Genomic DNA, 27,714 nt, shown 5'->3' with positions numbered 1-27,714 from the left:
TTCTTTGAACATCACACTTTGATGTCGACAACACGACGTAAGCTTCATTTCGAATCTAGTAGGAAATTTCACTACAGTAGGAACCAGAAAAGGGGAAACAGTTCGTGCGCCTTGGAAAAAATGGTGTAACCGCGAAGCACGTCCATCTCCACCCCGTTCCCACTACTCAGTATGCTTCTTCAGAAACCCCCCACAACAAAGGCTAGAATGCGGATTGACCCGGCCACATCTAATATAACATCAGATTACCTACTTAGGTCTGGAGGGAGAATCTAATAGCTTAGCACTGTTGTTCAGCAAGATGACATCCCGAATGTGGGGCAGGTGTAGAGGTAGAGATACTATGGGCCCTGAGTCGGGCACCAGCCACTGGTTTGAAGTGATGTCTTCATTCTATTCGAGACCTCCTAATCGCGCCAAACACTAAGCAGAGTTTTGTCTGTTATGTCTATATGCAGAGGGAATGTACAAAGAACGGCGCATAAAGTCCCCAACGGTCCTAAACGACGACGTTTTGGAGCCGAGAAACTCGGGATGCTAGACACTAGTCCCCAGAGGAGGCTTTTCTTCTTTCACTTTTTATTGCATTTGACAGTTCGTAGTTTAAAACCTAGTATACGTCGGATGGAGAATGGAAAAGATGTCCGAGTTGAGTAATTAGTGTGCTCGAGCTGACAGTGAGTTTCAACCAAAGCTGAGCTCTCTAATTCTACGCCATAGTCTGCAGTGCTGTACGCAGAACGCTTAATTTTGCTACGAGTCATTCATCTCATCTTTATAGTAGTCGAAAGATCGCCGTTGTAAGTTCAATACTCCATAATAGTTGCGGCGGAGCTCCTACACGTGGCCGAACCTCTTTGTCCTTCCCTACTGCAATGGGCATACTCAATGCGGATCTATACTGTAGGTCTTCATATGGCTTCTGAGGGTAATTACATAGCACAAGAGGATAGTAACCCAACAAATTGGTCTTGAATATAAGCTTAACGCCCCCAGTCTGGCCAAAGTCACGTTGATCCCAAGATTCATAAATGTCCTCTTATGACAATTTGAATGGGGTTATCGAACCACTCCACGACCGAGTCTGGAAACGCGGACGTTGATGGTTTCACATTGAGATGTTATTGGAACATCAGTGAGATCATGAGATGAAGATTTCTGTGCGTGTTGCCGTCCTCGCTGACAGAGATTGCCGATCACAACTTGAGTGTATCCACTCATTGGCCCTAGCCGTTGCATGACACGTTGGGTAACGACTGTGCGAAGCACCCATACGGACTGGTACTGTGCGATACGACTTAATGAGTGCGGGGAAATCTGCAGCCGGATTTTCAGTCAATGTTGGCGTTCATATTCGAGCCCTTGGCCAAGAGATAAGCTTGTAGATCAACACCGCAATTGGTTGGTGGCCCAGCATCACCAGATGCGCATATGATCATGAACTCATCTAAGTTGGCCCCAGGACCCTTCTTTCAATGACGAAATGCGGCCGGGGTACTTAATCACGTTATTCTGTACGTGGGTTTGCTTCCTATGTGATGTTTCATTCCTAATTTTCAGCCGTGTTTCTGGAACCTTTTAAACACATAGCGGAATAATGGTATAATGTATTTATTGCATTCACGGCGGAAGTATAACTTTGATATTTGGTGACGTTAACTTCTTCGATATTCGTGGTCAGCGTGCGCAAAATTAAACAAGCATATTAGACGAAGCCTTCAATGGGCTCAACTTTCCCATCTTAAAAATAAGCCTTGAACCTCTGGGTACTAGCACATCCACAGCTGCCAGTTAAACAAGGTCTAAAAGACGTGCTGCCAGGTCATGACTCTATTGCTGAGTTGCTTAGGCAGGCCATAAAGGTCTGTCTGTGTTATATCCTAGCTTTCGGGGGCCAATTAAAGCCAATCCCGACGCTGGCCTCGTGTGCACCTAGTTGCCACAACTCGCAAACCGACCGGCCCTGTTCACCAATCAGACTAACGCCGCCCCAGCAAAACCCAGCAATGTACGCAATAAAAACATGGTACGCTGGGAGAGAGAAGAAAGTGTATGTCATCAGACCACGAAGGCTGCAGGGCAGAAGAGGTGGATCGGCAATGATAAGTGGTCGCTCCAGCATTCCGAAACTCCGATATTGAACTGTGAGCAGCTCAACCAACCCTCCGTATCCTCACAACGAGATCCACATCAATTGATGTATCTATTAATGATAAATGACGTTCATAAACCGTGCCCCCGAGTCAGATAATTCAGCAAGTTGTAGAACGGTGCCCAGGGCAATGGATACTACCTGTATGAGTCGAGTCATCAGTCATAAGGGCAGCGGCTAGTCTCAATGGTAGACTTCTATGTCACCTAAAGCTTCGAGGGCCTGCCATTGGAAGTGGCATCTGACTCGGTGCGGAAGATAACTAGAATGATAATTGGACCGCAAATGGGGGCATGACAGCCCCGTCAGTAAATTTCATCTGTCATATTCAATCGACAGGAAACGTCCTGTGGGTATCTCTTGGCGGAGCTGTCCGCACCTTTCTTTACGTGACGGCGGGCGTTCAGTTTGTTGCCGAATGTGGCTGCCTAAGATACAAAACTGCAAAGTAGCAGGGTACATGGATGAATATGATTCCAACGTACAGATGGCTAGCCAGGGCTAGACAAATAGCCTGACACAAGAACCTATCACAACATATGCCTTCTTAATTCTCAATACAAGTCAGTGCCCCTGATAGTTCTATTTGGGTCAAGTAGGATTCTGCCGTGAGCTACGGATGACGCACAAAATGAAGACACTTTTGCAGCAAATGCTGGACACTCCTTGGGCAATACAAGCAAAACAATGTCTCTAAGCACTAATATTCCTCAAGACCGTCAATAATTCATCAATTGAAATGTTGGGCTGTAGCGGCCTGATTGATTTAAGCCTCATGTTTTTCTGCCCGCAAAATTTGCGAATCATATAATTTAACCTGAATTGAGAATTATACACGCTCTGTCTATAGCTCATCATTTTTTATAGGCTAAGAAATCGGCTTGCAAGGTTTGGATTGGACCTAGGTCTGAATTGTTATCTGCGCATATTCCAAATACATATCCATTTTACGTTTGGTTGAGGATGGATCAAGCTGCGATACTTCTGGGGACTGTTGTTCGGCTTGCCGAGATCATACTGACACCTAGAGCCGTACAAAAATCAATTTCCAAGATTGATAGATCAAAACCCGAGGGCTGACCACCCCCACAAGGGACTCAGAGGCCGTTACATGAGGGTCTGGAACGAATCAACACTTGCATCGGCGCATGTTGGCCTTCAAACTATGGGACGCGGTTTCTGTCCTTGTCACTTGCTGCCGGTGTGCTAAGAATGCAAACAAAGCTCAAGTAGCCAGGGTCTCTGTTGAATTTTGATTTCTTTGGTGTTGCGGTCTCTGTTAGGCACATTTATTTCCTTTTATTCTGTTCATATACTATTACTAAGTCCGCGACGAGAGCCATCGCAATGTGCCCTCGAGATGAAGTTGAAATCCGAGCCAGTTTTGGTAATCCGATGTGTGTATTTCCTTGCAGAAAGGTTTCCAGATTTGTTATTGTTTAAAGTATTGTTGGTTAGTTCAGTCATCCTTATCTTCTTTCTCATCAGTATGTTTCAAGACGTTGATCTCGGCGGGAGGGCGCAAAGTTGGAGAATAGCCGCCAGGGAACCCCAGTGGTAGATGGGGCTAACAATAGCGCTAACACATCATTTCTGGTCAATGAGTGGTCGAGAGTGCCCTGCCACCTTTTTCAATTTTGACGGGCAACCAATTCTGCTCCTGAAAAAGCCTCTTGAGTCGGGAGCTCATAAACAACCTCCAGAAGGGTATGTGAGAGAACTGCCAGAGAGAGCGTCGATACTCACCGTGGTATACCGGATATGAAAGACGGGGACATTCCACACGTTCCTAGTAGGCATTAGCAAAGATGTAATCCCAAGTTCCAACAGTTCCAACGGCCCCTTGTTGGAGGGGGTGAAGTGTGGTGTAACTCAGCTCATAGATGTAATTTCTAGTTAACAAGTGGTAGATGGTGTTCTGCCACTTGACAATCGATGTAGTGAGTAATACCTATGTAGCGGAGGCACGCAGAAATGTGATGATTTCCCTGTCAACTCTCAAAGGATATTGCTAAGAACCCCCGAAGTAGCCCTGGATGGAGAATTCCAGGGTAAGTTTCGCCTGATGTACGGTATCTTACAGACTTCTAACCAATGAAGTAGATGGAACACCAAGGGCCGGGAGTGGGCCCCAGTCCCGTAGCCGGGTGGCCGGCCACATCGAGCCTCCGCCGACTACTCGGGGCCTTCGGTCGGCATCAATTAAACTACAACAGTTACCGGTTCATATCATGAATCCTAGTTCAGGTATCACAGATGTCAAAATGTGCCATATCCGTCCGATACTTCTGGCGACACAAAACATTCGCCCCGAATCCAAGTCATGACGTCACTAAACATCATCGTCATATGCCACTTCCAGAACGCGTCAATGAACTTGTATCCCTTTAAGCAGCCAGATCTTGCTCATTTTGTCCTCCGACATCTCACCCTCCACACTCACTCTGAATCGCCCTGATGCACTCCACCGCCCGCCACATCGCGAAACAAGTCTTATCCCACCCCGAAACAAAATCACTAGCAAAGCAGGCCCAGCGAAACATGTCCGCCGGAACGCCCTCAGAAAGCGCAAAGGCGCAGGCCGCTTCGGACGCGAACGAGCCCACTTTCGAGTCGGTCGGAGTCAAGAACACCGACATCATTCAGAAGTCGGGCGTCTCGCTGTCGAAGCATCAAAAGGTGCTGGTCGGCAGCGTGCTGGATGTAAGCGTGGCTCCCCTCCCCCCGCCCCCGGCATCCACAGTTTTGAAGACTTAGCAGAGGGATTAACCGGGTTCGCACAGCTCTTTGAGGGAAACCCGACCCTGAAGCACCTTTCGCTCTGGTCCAAAAACGGCACTTTCCAGGATAACATCACCGTCGCAAACGGCTACGACAAGTACGCCGCGCAGTGGTATGGTCTGCCGGCGCTCTTCAACCCGATCAAGATCCAGTCGCATACCGTCGTCTCGGCGGGCAACCCGATCGAGATTAAGCTGAAGAACAGCTACACCGTCAAGGGTGTCAAGGTGGAGCAGACGATGGACAGCCTGGTGCAGATCGAGGTCGGCGATGACGGCAAGATTGTCAAGGTGAATGACAAGTGGAACAATGAGCTTCCCGACGGGGCTTTCTCGCAGGTACGTGTAGCTCTTGACGAGTCTTATTTCACCGCCGCGTTGGCGATTGCAAAGTTGTTGAGAGAGGTCGGGGTTGTGGTGTTCTGCCGAGTTTCATTGTGGTGGCCCTTTTGGGTAGGCAAGATTGCTCATAGGACCAGACATCGCTGACATTTTGTAGGCTTTGAGGAAGCTTAATGCTGTGACGGTGCCGGCATTTGTCAAGGTTCCCAAGGATGAGGAGGAGGATGCCAAGTTGAAGGCTGAGCGGGAGAAGCAGAGTCAGTAAGGGTCACGACTGCCACGGAGATAATACGGCATGAGGCCTGCAGGCTCTATGTTCAGCCAATGTACGATAGATGAAATTCATGGCATTGAATTGATAACGAATTGAAACAGTCGCTTTTGAAAGTGGACAGAATTCAAAAGTGCTTAGCAAATCATCATATCTATTATCAGCGATAAAGAATCGCCGCCCAGTGGCTCCTGAGTTTAGACTCGTCGTCTAGTTAAGGAGCTGCGCGAGCAAATTGCAAGGTCTCAAGACCTAGCAGGGTAACAAATAGGTACCAGAAGTACGCCTAAACTCCTGTGCCTCGCCAATTAATGGCGTAAAATACAGCTCATGGTTAGTAACCTCTCCGCCATCTAGAGTATGTGCTGTGGTCTGTGCCATAAATCAGTATAAATGAACACTGAAGAGTCTCAGACTGAACGAACCTCTCTGGGCGCTGATGCCAAGCTGGTCAGCAACATTAACGTAGCCTTCATACGTAACCCGACCGCCCTTCTTAATGTTTCTAATCATGTCATCATCCCCTTGCCAGACGCTCCGGCAAAACGGACACGTCACATTGGACGCACCATATCCTTTGCGCTTTGTCGCGGCCCAAGTCTCGAAACATGTCTTGTGAATATTCTGTCCGCAAGCGGCGCGACACCAGACTATGGTTTCCTTGCTTTCGGACTCGAGCTCACAGAAGCATATTGGACAGTCACCTTCAACAGGTTTCCGATTTTTATCTTTGGAGGAATCGGACGGGGTATCGATTGGAGGAGCATTATCAAAGATGTCCTTTAGTTCGGTTGTCAAAAGGGCGAGTTGGTAGGTATACTCGAACTTGGCATGCAGGACTCGTGACATGACCTGTGTCTTGTTAGAGGTAGCTGGGAAAATGACGGGAACTAGGTACTTACATAGAGCCAATGCTTGCACTGGTTACCCTTCAAGAAATGTGGGCAGCTGCATGACGGACGTTGGGCAATCGTGACTGTGTAAATGTTGCCCGTCGAGCCTGTTAACTCGACCTCCTCCTCTGGAGCTTCCGCCGTGCCACATCGCCGCCGCTCAAGGACATAGAATCTGCAGGCTTAATCAGTATCAGAGGCTCAATCCACAAGTAGGTTTGCGCCTATTACCTCTGTGTTAAGGCTCTGCTGTACACGTCGTCAAAGTTCTGGGGCGGTTTAGAGCGGAATCGGCGCAATCGCTTTTCTGTTGCCGGATCTTTCTTCGGCTTCTTCTCGGGAGTTGCGGCGCCTACGGCGGAAGCCTTCCTCTTACCCAACGGCGAAGCTGCCGGCGTTGAAGCCGTGGGATATGTGGAACCCCGGGTACTCTTCTTGTATGCGTATGGTGACCCGCTTGCCGAAGACGCGCGCGTAGTGGCGGGGCCCCCCATTATGATTGCGATGACGATGGGGGTCGCTATGGTGGATATGGGAAACTAGGGGACAGTAAGGGCAGAAATGTGGTAGGGTAATAGCAAAGACAGATCAGGGAGCTCTCAGGTACTCCGTGTACATGGTTCGAATCATTTCAATCCGAAAGTGCGTGTAGCAGTTGGTTGCTTCCTGCCAGTTACATCTTGCCGGACGAGGAAAGAAGCTCCGGGCCTGGCAATCTAAGTTCACCTTCCAGAAACTGCCCCACGTCCCTTCCTCGAAGGCAATTTGCCCCCCCCCCCCCCCACCTACCGACGTCAATGATAGGTGATGCGACGCACGTGCCTTGACGCGATACCACGTGACTAGCTTCTGCGTTATCCTTTTTTAATTTTTATTTCTATTTCTTTTTGGCAAAGGATCCCTGTTAGTTCTGGCGGAAGGTGGAACTCATCCCCGCCGTTATCCCACAGGCGTCTCTCAATAAGGCGGAATAACCGCCGCCTGTACCGCCAACAACGATGCGATCCTCCGGTCTTCCATGATGAATCGGCGGCTCAGTTCCCGCGGCAGACTACCTTGATAGCGTTATCATTTGGCGAACTTGGCCCGACGGGGTAAACTGATGTTCAGTCCGTCTTGTATCCCTCTCCAGTCATGACATTGAAGGCTACATACTCCTCTGTATATAGATCGAGTCGATTGCTTACAGTAAACAATGTCACCTTCACATTCAAAGAGCTCTAAGGGAAGCCAATCCCTAATTGTTCAAGTCAGGCAACCGATCCTCCTCCTGGGACTTCAAGATGGCAGATGGCGCTCTCCCTGAAAGACCGCAGTCTGACGACCAGCTAATTTCCAAGATCCTCGAGTCTCTCACTCTAGAGGAAAAATGCACCCTTCTCTCTGGGAAGAACATGTGGGAAACCGCAGAAATCCCACGCCTAGGCATCAAAAGCCTCAAGACAAGCGATGGACCAGCAGGCGTACGCGGCTCGCGATGGACTGATGGCACTCACACGACGTACATCCCTTGTGGCATTTCTCTCGCCGCCACTTTTGATCCGGACCTCGTCCAGCGCGTCGGCAAGATCCTTGGCGCTGAAGCAAAGACCAAAGGCGCCCATGTGCTTCTCGCACCAACTATGAACATCAGCCGCTCACCCTTTGGTGGCCGCAACTTTGAGAACTTTGGCGAGGATCCCTATCTTACTGGTATCATGGCCACTAGCTACATCCGCGGCGTTCAGGACGAAGGGGTAGGGGCTTGCATGAAGCACTACGTAGCCAACGACATGGAGACCCGGCGCTTCAACATGGACGAGCAAATCGATGAGCGCACCCTGCGAGAAATCTATCTCAAACCCTTCAAGATCACCCTAAAAGCGAATCCATGGACTGCTATGACGGCATATCCCAAGATCAACGGCGTGCATGCCGATATGAGCCACTTTCTTGTTCATGACATTCTCCGAGAAGAATGGGGTTATGATGGTCTGGTCATGAGCGATTGGGGCGGTTTAAACTCCACAATCGATAGCATCCGTGCCACCACAGACCTGGAGATGCCAGGTCCGCCGCTTAGATACGGAAAGGCTCTTCTCAAGGCTGTACGCACCGGTGCGGTTTCTGAAGAAGAGCATGTCGATCCGTCTGTGAAAAGATTACTACGGCTACTCGCACGAACACAACGGCTTACTTGCGCGAGCCAGAACGGGGCGAGTGGTGCAAATGGCGCCAACGGTACAAATGGTACTCATAACATGGTAATGGATGCCAATGAGGGTGAATCCGATACCCCTCAAGCCCGCCAAACTGCCAGAGAAGCAGCATCACATGGCATAGTTCTCCTAAAGAACAACGGGATTCTCCCCCTGAGCCCCTCCAAAATTCGCAAACTCGCCGTCATTGGGCCAAACGCCAAAACCCCCACTACAGGCGGCACTGGAAGTGCAATTGTGAATCCATACTACATCACTACTCCCTACGACTCTCTCACTCACGCCGCCAAGACCGCAAACCCAGAAATACAAGTCACACATGAGCGCGGCATCTTCACACACCTTCAACCACCCCTCATCGGAGACTGCCTCACGAACCCAATCACCGGTGGCCCCGGCGTCCGCGTAGATTTCTTTGCAGGTGACCGTTTCGAAGGGGAGATTGTCGCATCCTCCAACTGGCAAAACTCTCTCGTCTACTTCATGAGCGACGGTGACGTCCCCGATACCCTTCGGGGAACTCGCTACAGTTACAAGGCCAGCGGTCTCCTTCGCCCCAGCGTCACAGGCGTCTACGACTTCAGTCTTTCCAACACGGGCAAAGCGCAGTTGTACATTGATGACGAGCTGCTCATTGACAACAGAGACTGGACGCAGATTAGCGGCAACTTTATGAACTGCGGCAGCGTCGAAATCTTTGCTAGCAGGGAGCTGGAGGCCGGAAAGACGTACAGACTGCGGGTTGACAACCTCGTCGTCCCGCCGCCTACGAAACCGCACGACAACACCCTCTTCCACAAGATTTCCGGTGTCCGTGTTGGGATGCTCTACAGACATGATGAGGAGAAGATGTTCACTGATGCGGTTGCCGCCGCAAAGGACGCTGATGCCGTGGTGGTTGTAGTGGGTCATAACAATGATACGGAGCGCGAGGGATCGGACCGGACCTCGCTTTCGCTGCCGCGCCGGACGGACGAATTGGTGGCTGCCGTGTCGGCCGCGAATCCCAACGTCATTGTCGTGACCCAGTCCGCTTGCGCTATCGCCATGCCATGGGTTGACGCACCTGCTGCCATTGTGCATGCTTGGTATCAAGGCCAGGAATGCGGGAACGCCATCGCGGATGTGCTTTTCGGCTCAGTGAACCCCTCTGCCAAGCTGCCCCTAACGTTTCCGCAAAAGATTGAGGACCACGGCTCACACAAGTGGTTCCCTGGAGACGCCGAGAACGATTATGCAGAATACGGCGAGGGTGTACTTGTCGGATACCGCTGGTTCGATCACCAAGGCACGGAGCCGCTATGGCCTTTTGGGTTCGGGTTATCGTATACTACGTTCCACATCACCAATGTTGCTGTCAACGGCAGCGTAGCCGTCAACGGGGAGCGATCCGCCGTCATTAGGGCTGTAGTCAGTAATGTAGGTGAGGTCGCAGGCAGCGAGGTCATTCAACTCTACGTCTCTCCTTCCCCGGCGATCCAAAATGTAGGCCGTCCATCTGCACCAAAGGCCCTTGCTGGATTCCACAAAGTTGGCCTCTTGCCAGGCGAGTCCAAGCCGGTAGAAATCAGCATCGATGCGGAAGCGTTTTCTTGGTTCGACGTGGAAGTCAAGGGAGGGCCAGGGTGTGGTGGGAAGTGGAGAGTTGACAGAGGAGTTTACAAATGTTTCCTCGGCACGAGTTCGCGAGACATAGTAGCAGCCCTAGATGTCACCGTAGAGTGACGGCATATATCAAGGCCGTCAACTCCAGCTCTTGGTCAAACTTTAATAGAGAATCTGATATTTCGCCCTCATTGTCCGTAAAATGGAGAGCATGCTCTCTATGCTCGACCCCGGGAACGCCCACTTCTCGACCAACAAAATCGCGTGGAGTTGAAGCGTATCGATATCCGGGACGGCCGAAGACAGAATCGGTGACAACGAGGCCAGCGTCAAAAGCAAGATCACCGCTAGCGTTCTACCCACATCTCTGGTTAGCTATCCACACACCAAAGGCAGACAATTTCTAGACTTACGAGTGCAACACAATCTCCAAAGATCCGCACGACGCCTTTAGCCGGTGCTCGACCACAGCCAGGTACTGCCTGCAATGATACAGACACTGCTTTGCGTTTTCCACGACCAAGTCCGGCGGAGTCGAACCCGGAGGCGATCCACACACTTGGTGTAAAAAGGGGCGGAAAATAATGTCCCCTGCCGCATTATACCTCAAAATCATGATTGCCTCGTCGACACTCGGGGCCGGGTTGTTCAGATCCGGTTTGATGGTCGACGGGAGCAGGTCGAACCACGCCCCGAGTTGGTGATTGAGCTCTGCTGACACGGATATCAGGGACGTTGGCGGGTCGGGAGACGCCCTCTCCGCCGACTCCTCTGTCGGTACTGCGGTGGCTGTGAGGTTTGCGGTGTCGTACATGACGTGGTGTATCCGGTTTAGGAGGCGGCGGGCGGAGAGGTCCGCCAGCCAGTACAGCATCGCGGTGTCGGGTGGGTTGCCGCAGCGCGGGAAGGGGAGGTTCTCGATTACTTGGTCGATGCCGCTTCGTGGGAGGTGGTGCTCGGCGACGATGTCACTAAGGGAGTGAACGGTCAGCACGCGTTAGATTCTCATGTGGCTTGGGTTTCGGAAGGACGTTACCATTCTAGGACGAATATGGCCCAGCATAATCTAGTGACGGGCTGATGCTTTAGGGTCTCCTCCAAGGGCTGCTTCATGCTTCGATGCCTGGGTGACACGAATGGTTCAGTTTGTGCTATCTGCATCAACAAGGTAAGCTGTCTTACCGAATAGGAAAGTGCTGGATGCTAGTCGAGGCCATGTGCACAAGCCTCCACGCCTGGAGCGGCCTAGAAAGATAGCTGTAGTATAACGCCGCAAGGTACAGCCCCTGCGGCAACAGGATGTTATCCCCGAACGAGTCGAACCACGTGGCGAGAAGTACCTGCAGCGCCGGCGTGAAGAGCTCCACGCCCGGCAACCAAGCATTCTTCGTGAGATCGGGCGTATCCACCGCTGCTTCTCCCAGAGCCAAAACGATCAGTACCAGCGCGGTACGTATGTCCCGCTGGAGAGGCTGGCCCACGACATCTTGGTAGATTGGGTCAAAGTCCTCCCTTTCGAGCACGGGATGCTGCGGGTTGACGAGATTGAAAAAGTTATCAGCCAATGGCGCCGCCGTTTCTGCGGATAGTGTAGGAAAAGTAATCTGGTTCAAGGGAACCGGCGTGAGTGATAGCACCTGGTGCAGGGAGCGTTTGCTCTCGACGCGGAGGAAGACGTCGGACGGGTAATCACCAAGCAGAGTCTTTGCGGACCGCGACTGGAGGAGGCTGCCCGTGGTGGTGGAGTGAGACATGGGTATCGCCATGGGGGCGGTGATGTCCGTCCCCATCCCAGTGGCCCTCTGGCGGGAGGAGACTGCCGCAGCAGCGGGCGTCGGGGCGGAGGAGCTGGAGTAGACATGGATGGATGGGTCCACGGCTAGAGGCGCCGCGTAGTCTGGGGATGGGAAGGCGGAGGCTGGGGAGGGATTATGCCTCAGCGGCGGCCCATAGGAGTGCGGGGTGAAGTGATCGCCTGGTTGAATGTGGGAGTTGGGCGGGATGCTTGTGAAGTTGTTGAAGGACTCTTCGAGTCTATGCAGCCTGTCCAAGATCTCGGCCGTATGGTCTGCCGAGATTTGCCTGATTCTGGGCCAAAGTCGCGAATGTTAGCTTTAGTGTTTAAGCACGTTCCTTTGTAGGTAAATCCTTCGTAGGAGGCCACTTGCTTGTTTTCCTCTGTGATGGGGTACTCGCATTCTGAGTTGTTGGCCTCCTCACAGAGGGTGCAGACTGGTTGCCGCCCATCGCATTTGCGTTTCCTAAGCGGGGACAGGATGTTAACACATGGGCCTTCTGGTTAATCGATTCATTGGTAACAATTAGATCGTATCATCAAGATAGTCTTGAATGATAACCGTCAATTACTAGGCGAAACCTGCTTGATAGGGAAGCGGTAGAGCGGATAGATATCCCGCCCAAGCAGACTTACCTCCTTCGACAGTAGTGGCAAGCGACGGCGGTTCTCTTCCGCTTCTGAGAGTCCATGAGTATGATCGCGGGTGAAACAAGGCTCGTATCTATGTTATGTGGCCAGGAAAGAGTCAATGTCTGGGGCTCATCGGGAGAAAATAGAGAATCTTGTGCGGCGGAACGGCGGGACAGGCGGCGGGACTGGCGGGAGTGCTTGCGCCTTTGTAGTCATTCCAGAGTGGGGGTATTCCGGGCTCTGACGCAGAAGCTGTGCTGATTTTGAAAGTTAGTCATTGCCTTTGAGTGGCTGCGGCTGGACCAGAGGACTGGAGGCCAAAGCTTGTTTTGTTCTGGGCTATTGTATAGCTGTTATGTTTCCTTAGGCAGTACCATAATTTTCACTAACACCCGCTTTCAAAGACTTTTTTCTGAAATGGTTTGGTTGTTTGGGTTTGAAATCCCAACGTTTGATTGGACATCTTAACTCGGTTGCCAATTGAATTATTTTTTGTTGAAGACATATGAGAAACATGCACACATAGGATAGGATGCAAATACATGTCTCTCGAATTGATGAATTGCACAATTTCAAAGAAAATATTCAGTTGTGTCTCAACGTTCCATGACTCTGTGCATCAACTCCGCTTTGCACTGACTATTTTCTCGTTTATGAAATAAAAAATCACAAACGTTCTTCAGTAGTTGGCTTCAAAACCCCCTCCTCAATAGTCTGAACAACCTTTTGGCTGTCGAACAAAACGTCAACCTCCTCCAACGTCAACCCCTTGGTCTCCACCCACTGAGAGTAAATGTACAGCCAAATAAGAATGTTCCACGAGGCATTCACGATGTAAGTCTTCCATCCGATACTCTCAAAAAGATACGGGAACGCCATCGACACCAGCACACCGCAAGACTTGATCAGGATACCCTGCATCGCGATACCGTTGGCGCGCATGTTATACGAGAGCACTTCAGGGGCGTACATAGCCGTAAGTGGCGTAATGCCAAATGAGTATGTGCCGAGGAAGAGAAATATGCATGCAATGGTACCGTATGTTCCCGCCTTGTCGCCCGATGTCCCGTATTTTGCTGTTAGACCGGCGAGGAGATAAAAGAATAGCGAGCAACTTCCCAGGCTCCCAAGCGCGAGGAATCTTCTGCCCAGCTTTTCGGCAAGCGTAGAGCCGGTGACTGCAACGACCAATTGCCACGAAGAAAGAATTACATTGATCTGGAGCTGCGTGGTTGGGTCGGTGATACCGGCTTGGCTCAACATCCGGCCAAAGTAATATCTGCGCCAAGACGCATCAGCTTCAGTCAAACTTTAGGATTGTGTAGAACTTACGTGATTACGTTGGAGCCAGTCAACATCGCCAGAGGCGCAACTGACAATGCCAAGAGTAGCCGTTTCCGATTGGGTTTGCGAACCATTCCTCGGAAACCAATAGCACGGCCCTTTTTCTTCTCGTACTCCAGAGTCTCGACGATTTCCCTGAATTGCATTTGTACGTTCTCGTCGCTGGTGTCGGCACCGTTCACTTTTGCCAGCACATTGAGTGCCTCTTCTCTTCGGTCCCTAAAGGCAAGCCATCTGGGAGACTCCGGGGCCAGGTAGATGAGTATCATGACGAATAAGGGCGGTGCAGCTTGTAGAATCGAAGGAACTCTCCATGCCCAGTTGGATGGTTCAAGCGCCGAAGACTAAAGGCCGGGGAAGTTAGTCAGTATTCAAAGAATTGCTAGGAAAACTCAGAGACTTACACCGTAAGAAATGCCAGCTGCCAGCAGGGCACCAACGGCCCAACAGGAGAAGTACAGTCCCAAAGCGAGCGACCTGATCGAAGGTGCTGTCGTCTCCGCGACATACGTTGAAGCCGCCGTTTGCCCCAAGCCAACACCGACACCAATAATGAGACGTCCGGCAATGAACATGGCAATGTTGATTGCCGCTCCGGCGATGATGGCCCCGACAATGTTGACGATGCCAGACGCATAGAGTCCGGCCTTGCGTCCCTTCCAGTCTATGAGCATGCCGGTAAAAGGCCCAACGAGGATGGCTCCGAGAAAGGTTGCGCAGGTATTGACGGCCGTTGTAGCGGTTGTGAGCTCAAAATACTTTTGGTACGATGACATGACATTCAAAGAACCCATGAGAGACCCATCATAGGCGATGGTGACGGAGTCGACGACGCATACTGACACCACAAGAGCTGTGCTCATGCTCATACGGAGGGAGGCTAGAGATGGTGCCATGATGGTAAAAGACGTAGATTAATAGCTTCGGATGGCAACCAGTCGCACAATACCCCATATGACCGAGCAGAGAAGGTTTGTTTTATATTGAGAGGAACCAGGTATCAACCGGCTACTCTTTGGCCTACCATGATATGGCTCGATCAAGTGATCTCTATGGCATACCAAGATATGAGGTACTACACCATGCAAGCGTATAAGCTGATTGGCGACGATAGTCTGGGGTACTGCGTACCCATCGGGCCTGGTCTGGGGGAGTGGTAGGTGTGGAGAGGAATTTGGGATTTAGAAAAAAAAAGTCTGCTATCACTTGCTAGCTCCGTTGGCGGATATCCCGCCAGAAATGCCGCTGGCGCACACGCCATTCAGTACTACCCCTAAATGAGTGCTAAGCATTCTAGCTTGGTTCAACTACAATATCTAAGTGGAATGACACCGGACGATTTCTTCTTATCGCGGCCTCCATTTCATCCTCACCTGTTATCAGCGGATTTGTTCCTGTGCTATTCGTTTTCTGGAGATGAGAGCTATCATTTATCAAATAACCAATGACGCTGACGCTGGTATCAAGATAAACAGGCAGCGGATGATGTTATGTGGGACATAAGTGATAAAGACTTTTGAAAAAGACGGCATCCTTCATGTCAAAGGTATGACAGCTGAAACACATATCCCACAATGACCCAGATTTATTTTTATCAACAGGGCTGTAATATGAAAACGCGAGGAAGTGAAGCTAAGATTCGGACAAGATATTGATGTTGTATTGATATTGTAAGTATATTTGAAAGTAAACAAACAGTAAGACGATTGAGTTTGGTGATAGTCAGATTGTGAAAGTACAGTGAATGCCAACATTCGAGATAAGAGGTCAGATAAATCTGTCAAGTTAGCTGTCATATACGGAAAATGACTGCTTTTTCTCTGTCCTATACGATGATCGTAAGGCCCGGTAGCCAGGTGGCTGCACGGGTCCGTATTCCGACTATTGCAACAACAATCAATGAGAACAATACTTTAGGCATCTTGCGGCCAGCACAAGCCAGTTATATATGAAAATGCACGTGAAACTGAGGAACGCCCTCAAACCCTTGCAATTTTAGCCTACGGGCTACTCCGTTGCCTTAAGGGTGAATAGCGCGAATCTCGGACAGAAACATCCTCCGGAGTCCGCCGTCAATGACCCGATGCCAAGGCTCCGACAATCCCCGCGATTTCTCTTCCGGAGTGGATACCTGTTTTACAGGTTGTGGAGGAAGCCGCTCGGGGTGTGGAGGAAGCCACTGCGGGGTCTGGGGAAGTCTGGGCCGAAGAAGATACCAACCCTTTGGTTTTTGATCTGACAGGCCTGGGGAAACATTCGATGACGGGTGAGAGCTGGAGTGATACAAAATAAGGGCGAGTGCTCGTGCTCCGACGCATCTCTACTGCAACCCTCCCCATCCTCCATCTCTACGACAACTTCTTGGGTCTCGCCTTTTTTGCAGCACGATCAACAACTACCAGCAACATGGTTGGACTCGACCTCAGAAACCGCCTCAAGGCGACGGGGTACGACGATAAGATTGAGCAAGTCCGGAACGTTGATGGCAAGAACGTCGTCAGAGTCAATGGCACGGAGGTTGTGGTCAGCTCCGCGACGCAGAAGCCTAACCGCTCGTTCTGGGTGGCGTGGATGTACATTTTTGATGTAAGCACGCCTTGTCAAAGCTTTTTGCTCCCAAGATGACGTCCGCATCAGTTTAGTTACTAACACAATTGACGGCAGTGGTACCCGAGTCACTACTCCAAAGAGGAGAAGAAGCTAGTTCGCAAGTTGGACTCAGTCCTGCTGACACTCTGCTGTCTCTGCTTCTACATCAAATGGCTTGACCAGAATGCGCTCAACAGCGCGTACTGGTCTGGTATGAGAGAGGAGCTGAAGATTAAGGGCAACGAGTGAGTTGTGCAGGATGGCACCTCCAGTCCAAAGCTAATCCCAGTAGATACTCTCTGTTTGGTACTTTCTACAACATCGGTTACATGGTCTTCGAGATCCCGAGTATGATGATTATCTCGCGTCCTCAATTCGCTCGCTACTACGTTCCCACAATGGAAACTCTATGGTCCGTGTTGACCTTCACACAAAGCAGACTGGGCAGCGTGAATCAAATCTACGGCACCCGATTCCTTCTTGGTTTCCTTGAGACCCCAGCAGCCACGGGATCTATTTACTTGCTTACTTCATGGTATCGTGCCGATGAGGTTTTCAAGCGCGCCGGTGTTTGGTACGTCTCTAGCAACGTCGGTGCCATGTTCAGTGGATATCTCCAGGCTGCTGCCCACAAAGGCCTGAACGGTGTACATGGAATGTCTGGCTGGAGGTGGCTTTTCATCATCGATGGTTGCATTAGCATCACCATTGCTATTGCAGGTTTCTTCCTGTACCCCGGCCTGCCGACTACACAGCCTAGGGTATGGTGGTTGACCGAAGAGGAGCGCCAGCTCGCCGTCGCCCGAATGCAGAGCCAGGGCACCAAGCAGAGCTCCAGAATCGGCAAGCGCATGCTCAAGCGTGTCTTTACGCACTGGCACTTTTACGTGGCCGTTCTCACATACGTCTTCTTCCAGTGCACTTCTTATGTTGGAGGCCAGATGGCGGCTTGGCTGAAGAAAGAGGCGGACATGAACGGCACTTACACCATCGAGCAGATCAACCTCATCCCAACCGGCGTTCAGGCGCTAGCTATTGTCACCGGTGTTCTTATTACCAGTTTGGTCATGATCTACCCGATGTGGATTGTCTTCTCAATCGTCACAGCAATCCTCCTCTTCTCTAACGTCTGCCTCCGCATCTGGTACATTCCCCTCGGTCTGCACTGTAAGTCACCCCATGGAACCAAGCCGAAAGTCTCTTGCTAATATAACTTAGTCACCTGCTACTACCTTCTTGGTCTGACCTCCTGCGTGACACCTATTCTATTCCCCTGGATCAATATGGTCATGAAAGACGACAACGAAGCACGCAGCTTCACGACCGGCGCCATGATGACCATCGGCTGGGCCTTCTTCAGTTTCTACCCAATCACTGTATTCCCGATCTTGGAGGCTCCTCAGTGGACCAAGGGCTTTACTGTCAACATTGTGTTCATCGTCTGCTACTGGACGCTGTTCTTGGTCGGACAGTACCTCTGGCGCAGGGAAGAACAGACCAAGAAGTTTGACATCAACCAGCCTGGAAACACGAGCTCGGACGAGTTCGGCAAGCCGGAGGAGCTTCAGGTGGAGATCAGTGATGAAAAGGACGTCAAGGAAACCAGGCCTTGAAAATGGTGTCTGTCCGCGAGTGATGGCGTATGATTTGAGACAGCTGTTCAATAGGAGCTAGCGACGATCAATTCGCCTTTCGTTGTATTTCTTTCTACTTGAGTACTTTTCTACACATCCAGATAATCTAGTTCTCTGATGGACTTAGTTCTTCTGTCTTGGCATCCAAAATGTCACCAGTAAAGGTTGCAGGCCCTCGACGTCTGCGGTCGACTTTCAGATCAAAGACGTCTAAGCGCTGATACCCGCCAACGACATCATGATACTGCTTTCCCTCAATACAATCTTCTACATTCATGTCCGCGTACAAGATCCCTTCCGCCGTTTGCAGAAAGTCTTCGTGCTTTTGCTCCTGAGTGTCTGCGTCAATCGTGAACCCTTGCAATAATGACCCGGCAGGGTCCAAGAACATGGTCGCACCGCGCTGCGAGTTTTCCAGCGCTTGGGTGACGACATCGGATTGACTGGCACCTGATGACACTGCTTCGATGGCATCTTGGCTAAGGAATCCCGAACAAAGGACTCCGAAGCACTTCGCCTCAAAGCAATGCGCCGCCGCACGCGTCCTGTTCGCGGCAACGTTGTCGTAGTTCGCACCATTAGCCACGCTCGACCCGCCCTCGGGCTGCTGAGCTTTTGGCTGGGGGATTCTTGTGGGCCAAATTGCCGGCCAAGTCGAGAGATGAATCTGCTCTCCCTGTGCCATGAGCGCGTACCTAGCAAGCGGGTTTGTATTCTCGCCACAAATCAGGTTTCCAATCTTGCCGAAACGCGTCTCCGCAACTCGCAGCCCGTAGCCATCTCCAGGTGACCAGGTCAGCTTCTCGAAGAAGGTCGGCATCAGCTTCCGATGATGGACGAGAATCTCTCCGTCGCTGCCAATAATGACGTTGGAATTGTAAAGGGTCGCACTGCTCGTGTGAACTTTCTCCGAAATCCCGATGCTGACCATGACGTTCAGCTTCTTGGCTGTCGAACGGATAGCTCCGACTTCATCACCATCGGCATAGACCGACTCAAGAGCCATCCGCTTGAAGAGGTCATGGTTCTCCGTCGGCGGCCGTAAGGCGGACCATATTGGAAATGCTGGGATATAGGTTTCGGGAAATACCACCAGGTTGGCATTGTTCTTGGCGGCTTGCTGGATTAAAGAGATGGCCTTGTCGGTTGTTCGCCGCGCAGAGAGGAAGACAGGCGAGACGTGACACGCGGCGATCCTGATTGGAGTGGACATGGCGGACAGATTAACAGGGTTGCGGGTGCTCAACACGATTAGACCACAGCTATATCGGGGTTTGTCTAACAAATTGACCTTTTATAAACGGGGAATTCAACTTTAACGGGCACCGAAGTTGAATGTGCTTTGTGATAGTTAAGTTAGTGAAGCCTCCAGCTGTGTCGGCGCTTCTTTTGTCTCCGATCGCCTAAATTTTGGGCGGCTTCTCATCCGCCGGGTGGGATAGTAGTTGACTGACTAGGGTCTCCCTGGTTTCTAACAGGCACTGAACCGGACAGACGGGCTGTCTTCGATGCAGGGATACTAATGGGCGCTCATATTCTCAGCACACACTGCAGCTACTGAGTCCCTTGTTGTACCCAGCTTAATCGATGCTGTCCGTTTTACCAGGACGAAATTTGGCAAGGCAGACAGAATCAATGTTGGCAACCTCACCAAGTCGGCACTGCGGCCAACTGTCAAACGCGATTATAGCTGATGGTGGCTTTGCACGTACCTTCCTGGTTCATCCGGTCTAAGGTGTGATTCCTTTGTGGACGTCCACAGTATCCCTTCTGTAAGCCTCTCCCTATGGACTATTTTCTTACTAGTAACATTTTACGGAAGCTCCTCGATGTTCAGTCACTGGTTGGTCGTATTTGTGTACCTTTATTTGCTGAGTAATGCTGGATTTGTCCAAATAGTTCATATATACAATATTAGCAGCGTTGCTAGCTAGTATTATAGCCACACCAGAAGATTATCTACACTACGATGACTCCAATCGCAAAACCCCCTGCTCTTCACAAATAAAATGTGCACAATGAAAGTGACAGTGATCGCTCAACCAATCCCTGGCCCCGAAGTAAAAATGACCTTGAGCATCATCCAACTAAGTTATAAGTGAGGCTACGCACAGCAATCACGGGTTGCAAGGGTAGTTGGGCGAGTCACCGTAAGCTTTTCGGCCCTTGTTGAGGTTCTTCGTTGCTTCTTCCGCACTGCAAACAGGAATGCGGATGAGGCCGCCTCTCCGAATGTCCAGCCTGCTTCCTTCATACTCACCCATGACGGATTTGTCTGAAGCATCGGGCGTCCCTGTCTTTGGGTCCATGACGTTTTTGTGGCCGTTTTTGACATACGTATTGACGGCGCTGTGAAGGGAAATGTCAGTCAAACTGCTTGTTCCGCAATATGGTAATTCTAGGGAAATGAGTAGAAAAGGGCTGGGGATTCTTGCGACTTACCCGATAATGAGGTCATCTACCGTAACGCCTCCCCATTTATTCGTATCTTTCTGGAGCTGGTCAATGCCCTTCAGGATGTCGAGTGTCCATTTGAAGGTCGGCGTACAGCCGCTGCCACCAGGGACAACAGGCCCGCAAGGGTTTTGGGGCCCATCGCGGACACCGGCAAGGATGTATGAGTGCCCGTCAGGGCACCTCCAGCCCGAGTTGTAAACATCGGGCTTCTCGGCGAAGTACTTTCGTGCGTCGATCTGGCAGCTGGGACCGAAGTCAACCACAACAGGCGCGGGACGGTTAGCGCCCCATGCTGCTGGGATAGCGGCTGCGTAGAATGCCCGCTGGATGTTCGCCTCTCGAATCCAGTTATTTGTGTAGTTGCTGGTGTCCCCAGTGCCCTCCTTCATTCCAGCAATCATTTTGCCGCCCGAGATGATGCTGTTCAACGCCTTGATACTGTCACTGGTACCGCTGAAGATGTCCTTGTTAAGCCGGTCAGTTTGTTCTTTCCAGTTCCCGATCAAGTCGTCGTAGATGGCTTTGAAGGATATCTCCTCGCGAGCAGCAGAGGCCTTGCTAAGTGCGTCTTTAGCAATAGACGACCCGGCATTAACCATGTTGGAGGTTGCGGCTTCCCACATGGAGGCCTTGCCACCGGTGTCTCCAGCGAAGAACTTCGTGGCCATGAACGCTGTCTTCTTGTTAGTACATGTTCCTTAAGAGACGAAATTGTAACTAACAGCTTCCAAAGAAACGGGCAGCTGCTGTGTTCAGGGGGATTGGAATTAAGGTCAGAAAGAGATTAAGAATCTCTGTTCCGTCGTTTGGCTTCGGGGCAAAGGTATTAATGAAGGTTTGGTGGCTGCTTTTAAGCTCATTTCCGGCATTGATCAGGGAGTAGTAATAGTTTTTAATCATCTACCGGCACACAGACTGGTTAGCAATCTCCCCGTGACAACCTGAATACCAGACCGCAAAGCTTCCTGCTTGCTACTCACTCTGTGAAGTTCAGTGAGCGAGTTCCAGATCTCATACGTGCAAGCACCCGTCTTGAATTGGTCCAGATCGTGTTCCGTATTATGAGCTTCGCAATCTGCGGAGTCGTCGCAGTTGCTCTCTATAGATAGGTCGCCACATCTCTGCACAAAGCTGTCATTAGTCGTTGCATCATGTTGTTTCTGTGCTGAGTTATACTTACCCGGTTCGAGGATATATGAAGGAACTCGGCGATACTTTCGGAAAAGTCATAGCCCTTTTTGCCATCAGCATGGCACGCCTTCCACACGCGGACGGCATCCTCCCAGCCACTCTGGCACTCCATCTCCTTCCACCGGTACGAAGGCGTATAGTCAGATGCCGCTGCGACTATTTTCGTGTTGCACTGATGTTTGACCCATGTACCAGTGCGGACTAACCTCGCGGCATCGCAACCGATTTGACCGGCATCGCTGCCATCCATGATCTGTTTCTTGACCACGGCCCAGCTGAAGCCGACGCCGCCACCAACGCCACCACCTGCACCGAAGTTGGGAGGTTCGTGAAATTTGACAAGATCTACAGCCCAGTCGATTGTGCCACCCATGTTATATCGTTTGTAGAGCTGTGTGCGGGTGTCCTTCAGGCTGTCGTCCATGTACGACACCCAAAGATCTCCATCAACCATGATTTTTGAGTTGCTCTCAGAGTCAATCCACGAGCGTCCTCCAATTTCATCAATCTCCGCATTAGCAATGTAGCCTCCAGTCTGCGTACATCTACCCTTGCGGGCAAACGAAGTCTTCCTATCGCCTGTAAACAGGCAGTTGGGACCAGTGCAAGATGGGTCAGCCATTTGGAAACTTCTGCCATAACTGCTCACGCCGACGAGAACTTTGTTGGACGGTACACCAGCCTTGGTGATCATAGTCAGGGCACTCATTGTCTCAGTCCGGTTGATGTGACTTCGCAGGCAATTTCCGCTTGGGCAGCCAGTGCTTGCCCACTTGTTACCTGCATCCCACTGACCGTGGAGATCGTAGGTCATGTAGACGATGTAGTCTAGTAATTCTGAAATAGCTTTAATAGGAAACTGCTTCAGATACCAGAAAGAGGCGGGCGCGGCAATAGACAGACTCTTGTCCTTAGGAAGTTTAGACCTAATGAGGGCCAGAAGACGGAGGTAATCTGTGGCTTCCGAGAGATCTCCCTTGGGGATGTCAGGTAGATCAGGTGCCTTTTAGGCCATTGCAGTTAGCGTACAGCTACGTAACACAGGAAAACAGGTAACTATCAACTTACAGAGGGATATTCCCAATCAAGATCGAGACCGTCAAGGCCATTATCGACAACGTACTTGACAAGATTGTCGGCAAGTTTGTTACGGTTTTCGGCCTTGACGCCGTTCCTGAAGATGGGATAGTTAGGGGCTTCAGCAGAGAAGACCCAGCCGCCGAACGAGATAATTCGCTTCGGGCCCTTGAGTTTCTTAAACTGCTGGAATTGGAACTCGGCGTATGCATTCTCCTGGTAAATCTCGAATTTGTCGTTGATCATGCCGAATGCGAAGTGAACGTGGGTGTAAGAAGGATCAATCTGAGAGGCGTCCATGTTCAAACAGTCTCTGCTGCCTAAGTTGAAGCCCTCGAAGTAACCAAGTTTTATGAATTGTGCCGGAGGACCGCTTTGGATAATCGACATGCCGCAGTTTGAAATGCAGCCAAAGGTATCCTTCTTGGCTGTGCCTGGAGGACCGGTGTTCGTATCGACGCAGAAGTCGGTAGTCGTACCACATTGTCCCCACTATGTTTTTCTATTAGTATTTTCAGGTAATTGATGTGGATGTCATAAGTAAAGAAGGAAATCAAAAAGTGAATAAAGGGAGCTCCGAAGAAGTCGGCTGAGTTTCTTTTGAACTTACAATATTACAGCACGAATTCAAAGGACACGGGTTAAGTTTGGCCCAGTCCCTCGATGTTGACCCGCTAGGCTGTACTGTCCCAGGTTTCTGGGGACCACAATCTGCGTTGGGAATAGGGGACGGGAAAGGCGGCGTGCCCTTGCTGAGACAAATCCAGTTGTCAGGCCAGAAGCCGTTGTCGCATCCGCCCCAACCTGCAGATGATTATGTTAGTGAGGTACGGCAAGAAGAAAAGACAAAACGTACCCCAAGTCTCCTTATTCAAGTCTTCAAGCTCCTGAACCGTCAGTCCGTTAGCTACAGCAACCTTGTTACAGAAGTCGCCCTTCTTGATCTGATATTTGTAACACGACCCGTCTGCATTCTGCTTAGGCCGGATATCGGGCAGTTCACCAGCAGTACAGCAGACGCGCTGACCGGGCTGCAGCGTCGAGCAGAGCTTGGAGTTTGGGTTGAACTTGTAGAAGTCTGCCGCGGTCAATCCGCCACCGCATCTTGTTACGAGCTTGCCACAGTCGTCGCCATCGTCGACCGTCACGGTCCGACATTCGGCGCGCGCCTGAAGTAAACCCCTGACGGCCACGGTTGAGTTTCCAGCCGCTGTTCCGTTTCGAGGGTTGGGTGCTATCTCTGGCTTGAAGAAGCTGATTGAAGTGGTTTCAAGCACTCTGGTTTCTGCGTATGAAGAGGTGTCAACGCAAGATCCGTTCGACCACTGGCCAACGGCATTGTGAACGGCGGAGAAGTCAGCACTAGAGGCAGCGATGAGGCCAAATATATCGTTTCCGGCGTAGCCATTGCACACCTGAACTAGAGCGGATTTAGAGTCGGCAATTCCAGTGCTGTAAAGGTTGTTCAAGAAGGAGGTGAAGAGGTCTCCTGAAACGCTAGATCTCAGGAGATTGGCGCCAACGTAGACACCAACAGTGGTGTCTGAGACGGTTCCGAATAGCATCAATCGATCTGAGGTTTGACCGACGTTCGAAAGATAACTCTTAAGGTGCTCTACACTCTGGGTGACGAGCCTACCCCCAATGTCATCCTCGGATGCGGCGGGAGTCCAAGCCAGTTGAGGCACAACTTGCCTAGTCTCAGTATCGTTGTCTGTGGAGGACAAGGCCAGGTTCATGATAGCTGGGCTATCAAAGTCGTTTATAAATACGTTACAGACCCGGATTTGCTGCTTATCGGTAACAGGGACATTGACTGAAAAGTCGAGTACCATAGGCCTCTGGCAAGCCTGAAGCTGGCTGAACTCGGCAATCACAGTCCAGTTAGCCGGGTCAGCACCGGCCTCCAGACAGGTTATCGGGCAAAGGTCTCTCACTGGTGCCGAAGCATAGGCGCCGTTGAGTACCATGCCCGCTAAACCCATGAAGGGGAGAAGCGAGTGACGGTGTTGGCTCATCATGGGAGCCAAGGGTTTTGGGCTCGATGTAACTAATGAACGAATCTCCGAGGAGAAAATAGCGTAAAGATTGACGAAGAAGGTGGGCAAAAAGCCATGTCGAGCAAAGGTTTGAGGGAAAGCTTTGGGATCTGTAACCAGTGGTTATATAGCTTTTTTTCTCCGTCTCGTAACTTGCTAGGCGTCGAGTCAAAGGTTGTCAGTCAGTCAGCTTTGGTCGAGACCGTTCTCATTGCATCTTGATAATTTCGGTTCAATCGGCTGAGTTGCGCATGTCGTGAGATATCCAGCCTTACTCTCGTTGATTGTGCCTGCCTTGATGGTCTGCATAGGAAATCGTGACTAAACGAAGCTGAAAAGAGGCAACTCGTACAGTCTCTGATACGCATCATCATCAATAGAGCATCATCTAGTCCAACCGCAGTCATATGGCACAGCCTGTGAAAATGGGACGGCTCGTAAATAGTCTAGGCAAGACCGAAACACTAGACCAGAAAGACGGACAGTTAAACAACTAACTTGGTTGCTATAATCCAGTGTCAAGGAATTGTCCCCGTGTCTGACATCAAAATGAGCCATTAATTGTTCAGCTTTATGTAAAATATGTCCAGAAGAAGAAGGTAGCATTCTTCGAAAAGAACTAGGGAACCTAACTAGCTACACTATCATGTATTCTCAGGGGAGAAAGCTTCATTTCCTCACACACAGGCTTGGCAGACAGCAGGCGGAGTCCGCCGGACGCGAACGCTTGGCAAGGCTTTCCCGATACGGCGGACACCATGTTACCAGGGGCTTAATAGAGGTGTGAATGGATCAGTTGGCGAGAACAAAGAGTGGTGGGATTAAGCATGGAAGCGCTAGGGGTAAGTGATGATAATTGAAGCAAGGAAAAGAAATACCCCCTCCTGATGTCTGTAACAGGTATCTCGTATCGGAGCTCGGTTCGCACCGCGCCGCTTTTCCCAATTGAGGTTCGAACAGGAGTGAGCGGTGGATACTAAGCATGCATGTGGTGGTGTTAAAGCAGGACTGTAAATTGAAGCGGACTCAGTAGATAACTACTTGGGCCTAGAAGGATAGAGGTATGGATGTAGCAAATATAATCTAAGTAATCCACTATACCGAGTTGCCTGGTTTGGAAGTTAAATGCATATAAGCAGTTCGGGTTACCGATTAAGCTTACAATCGCCATGGTCATACCACAACCCCAGTGGTTCACACTCTTCTCCCCTGCTTGCGGCACAGTTTACCGGTTCTTGGCGTCATTTTTCATACATGGATGGTCCAGCAGGCCCCCAAATGCATTCTCCAACTTTCACAACATTTGTTTCCTACGTCAGGCTTTTTTAACGTCTACGAAAGTCAAGAACTAGCGCTCTGCTGGCTTCATATTGTGTTCTCTGCTCGGCCGTTTACAATTCAACGAGACTATCATCATCATGAGAATTGCGCTTGTCTTCTCGATTTTCCTTTCTTTTTTGTGGGTGCGGTTGGCAAACGCGGAGCGGAAGCTCCCCGCTGATCTTCAAGTCGACCTCATCTTTCCACGCAACGAGACATACGCGCCATCGCATCTTCTGCCCATAGTCTTTGGCGTGAACAACATCGACGCCGTCTGGCCTCTAGACCTTCGCCTCTCCGTGGAGGTGCAGTCAACCCTCACGCAGTCGAATGCAAGTCAACCCTCGTGGTTGTATGAAGATGTCAGCCTCGAGCCGAGCGTGTTTGCGCAGACTGTCGGTCAAACACCGGGCAAGCAGTTCTTCTACTTTCCGGCCATCAACATGACCAAAATAGCCAACGGAACGGCCAACGAGTTTCGTATTCTTTGGAAATTCTCCATTCCACGTCGGTGCTTCGCTAACAGTACGGATCCTCGAGACGATGATGGAGATACCCACTGGTCAAACTCGCCTTTGGAAGGCGGCTCACGTGTGGTCTGGTTCAAGACAGCACCAGGGGCCCAGCGTCCCGATGTCCAGGCTACTATCAACTCATGCTCGGATCCTGAAGAGGCGACTTCAACAGCGGTTCGCGTCACCGAAGTAAGGAAGACGTACAGTGACGGCCAGTTTTGTCCGGTGCTCGAGACAAATATCAAACCAACCAAGTGCACCTTCCAGTCAGCCGCCAAGGAGCTCGCAGCGAATGTTTCTGCAGCTATGCTGAAAGAAATGGGATGTAAGGAGGGCGAGTGGCAGACACTGACTGAGCGGTGTCCGAAGGAGGAGAACATGGCACCGTCGCAGACTGCAGCCTTGGGAATGGGATCGGCATTACTAGCACTGGCCATCGCTTTGCCGATTGCTCTTTGAGCGTAGACTACTGTTTGGCTTCTTTCGTACCATTACTTTTAATTGACATAGTCCTCAACCCTTACACTCTTGTCAACGGATAGTGCATGTATTCATCAATCATCATGTCAGCCTCAAGTCAACATCAAGAACTACCGCCCCTAATGCTACACCAGGGGTGCCAATCCGTGTCTACAATGCAGGATAAATCATTGCAAAGTACTAGGGCCATAGATGTCCCTGACAATTAATCTTTTCATTTTAGGATGCAGTGAGAAAGCCTCGGGTATGCACAGTTCAGGGGAGCCAAGATCTAACGCGCACCCAGCCCTACGAAACCCCACCTCCACACCAGCCCCTCCCCCGATCTCATACATAAAAGTAATAAGCAAGTGAAAAGAGGCTCGTAAGATCTATAACCCATGTCTATAAAACACGGCA

General features: G+C 50.7%; 9 protein-coding genes across 9 annotated transcripts; 4 read left to right on the top strand and 5 right to left on the bottom strand.

Annotated features, from left to right (window-relative positions):
- Nucleotides 1-4,693: 4,693 nt before the first annotated feature.
- On the top strand, nucleotides 4,694-5,539 carry CTRU02_207805 (uncharacterized protein; the record flags this gene model as incomplete). The annotated part of the gene is made up of 3 exons (XM_036733382.2): nucleotides 4,694-4,855; nucleotides 4,936-5,385; nucleotides 5,432-5,539. The coding sequence occupies 3 exons, from the start codon at nucleotides 4,694-4,696 to the stop codon at nucleotides 5,537-5,539; spliced, it is 720 nt and encodes a 239-aa protein (XP_036574882.2).
- A 340-nt stretch (nucleotides 5,540-5,879) lies between these two features.
- On the bottom strand, nucleotides 5,880-6,932 carry CTRU02_207804 (ring finger domain containing protein; the record flags this gene model as incomplete). The annotated part of the gene is made up of 4 exons (XM_036733381.1): nucleotides 5,880-5,917; nucleotides 5,971-6,397; nucleotides 6,448-6,613; nucleotides 6,670-6,932. 4 exons carry the CDS (start codon nucleotides 6,930-6,932, stop codon nucleotides 5,880-5,882), a joined length of 894 nt encoding a protein of 297 aa, XP_036574881.1.
- Nucleotides 6,933-7,721: 789 nt separating this feature from the next.
- Nucleotides 7,722-10,361, top strand: CTRU02_207803 (glycoside hydrolase family 3 domain protein; the record flags this gene model as incomplete). The annotated part of the gene is made up of 1 exon (XM_036733380.1): nucleotides 7,722-10,361. One exon carries the CDS (start codon nucleotides 7,722-7,724, stop codon nucleotides 10,359-10,361), a length of 2,640 nt encoding a protein of 879 aa, XP_036574880.1.
- Nucleotides 10,362-10,403: 42 nt separating this feature from the next.
- On the bottom strand, nucleotides 10,404-12,728 carry CTRU02_207802 (C6 finger domain-containing protein; the record flags this gene model as incomplete). Its single annotated transcript, XM_036733379.1, has 8 exons — nucleotides 10,404-10,596; nucleotides 10,655-10,976; nucleotides 11,013-11,212; nucleotides 11,278-11,364; nucleotides 11,424-12,043; nucleotides 12,077-12,326; nucleotides 12,410-12,502; nucleotides 12,673-12,728. The coding sequence occupies 8 exons, from the start codon at nucleotides 12,726-12,728 to the stop codon at nucleotides 10,404-10,406; spliced, it is 1,821 nt and encodes a 606-aa protein (XP_036574879.1).
- A 607-nt stretch (nucleotides 12,729-13,335) lies between these two features.
- CTRU02_207801 (hexose transporter) lies at nucleotides 13,336-14,909 on the bottom strand (the record flags this gene model as incomplete). Its single annotated transcript, XM_036733378.1, has 3 exons — nucleotides 13,336-13,948; nucleotides 14,002-14,357; nucleotides 14,418-14,909. 3 exons carry the CDS (start codon nucleotides 14,907-14,909, stop codon nucleotides 13,336-13,338), a joined length of 1,461 nt encoding a protein of 486 aa, XP_036574878.1.
- Nucleotides 14,910-16,419: 1,510 nt separating this feature from the next.
- CTRU02_207800 (Pantothenate transporter liz1-like protein 7) lies at nucleotides 16,420-18,215 on the top strand (the record flags this gene model as incomplete). Its single annotated transcript, XM_036733377.1, has 4 exons — nucleotides 16,420-16,599; nucleotides 16,678-16,847; nucleotides 16,895-17,769; nucleotides 17,821-18,215. The coding sequence occupies 4 exons, from the start codon at nucleotides 16,420-16,422 to the stop codon at nucleotides 18,213-18,215; spliced, it is 1,620 nt and encodes a 539-aa protein (XP_036574877.1).
- Nucleotides 18,216-18,342: 127 nt separating this feature from the next.
- CTRU02_207799 (nitrilase) lies at nucleotides 18,343-19,449 on the bottom strand (the record flags this gene model as incomplete). Its single annotated transcript, XM_036733376.1, has 1 exon — nucleotides 18,343-19,449. The coding sequence occupies one exon, from the start codon at nucleotides 19,447-19,449 to the stop codon at nucleotides 18,343-18,345; it is 1,107 nt and encodes a 368-aa protein (XP_036574876.1).
- Nucleotides 19,450-20,353: 904 nt separating this feature from the next.
- Nucleotides 20,354-24,982, bottom strand: CTRU02_207798 (chitinase; the record flags this gene model as incomplete). The annotated part of the gene is made up of 8 exons (XM_036733375.1): nucleotides 20,354-20,585; nucleotides 20,679-21,366; nucleotides 21,416-21,593; nucleotides 21,674-21,814; nucleotides 21,874-22,887; nucleotides 22,953-23,453; nucleotides 23,572-23,765; nucleotides 23,818-24,982. The coding sequence occupies 8 exons, from the start codon at nucleotides 24,980-24,982 to the stop codon at nucleotides 20,354-20,356; spliced, it is 4,113 nt and encodes a 1,370-aa protein (XP_036574875.1).
- A 1,436-nt stretch (nucleotides 24,983-26,418) lies between these two features.
- Nucleotides 26,419-27,294, top strand: CTRU02_207797 (uncharacterized protein; the record flags this gene model as incomplete). The annotated part of the gene is made up of 1 exon (XM_036733374.1): nucleotides 26,419-27,294. One exon carries the CDS (start codon nucleotides 26,419-26,421, stop codon nucleotides 27,292-27,294), a length of 876 nt encoding a protein of 291 aa, XP_036574874.1.
- Nucleotides 27,295-27,714: the final 420 nt, after the last annotated feature.

Source organism: Colletotrichum truncatum (assembly GCF_014235925.2).
Source record: "Colletotrichum truncatum strain CMES1059 chromosome Unknown Contig_0004, whole genome shotgun sequence".
Taxonomy (NCBI): Eukaryota; Fungi; Ascomycota; class Sordariomycetes; order Glomerellales; family Glomerellaceae; genus Colletotrichum; species Colletotrichum truncatum.
The sequence above is the reverse complement of the archived record's forward strand: the minus strand, read 5'-3'. Positions and strand labels throughout refer to the sequence as shown.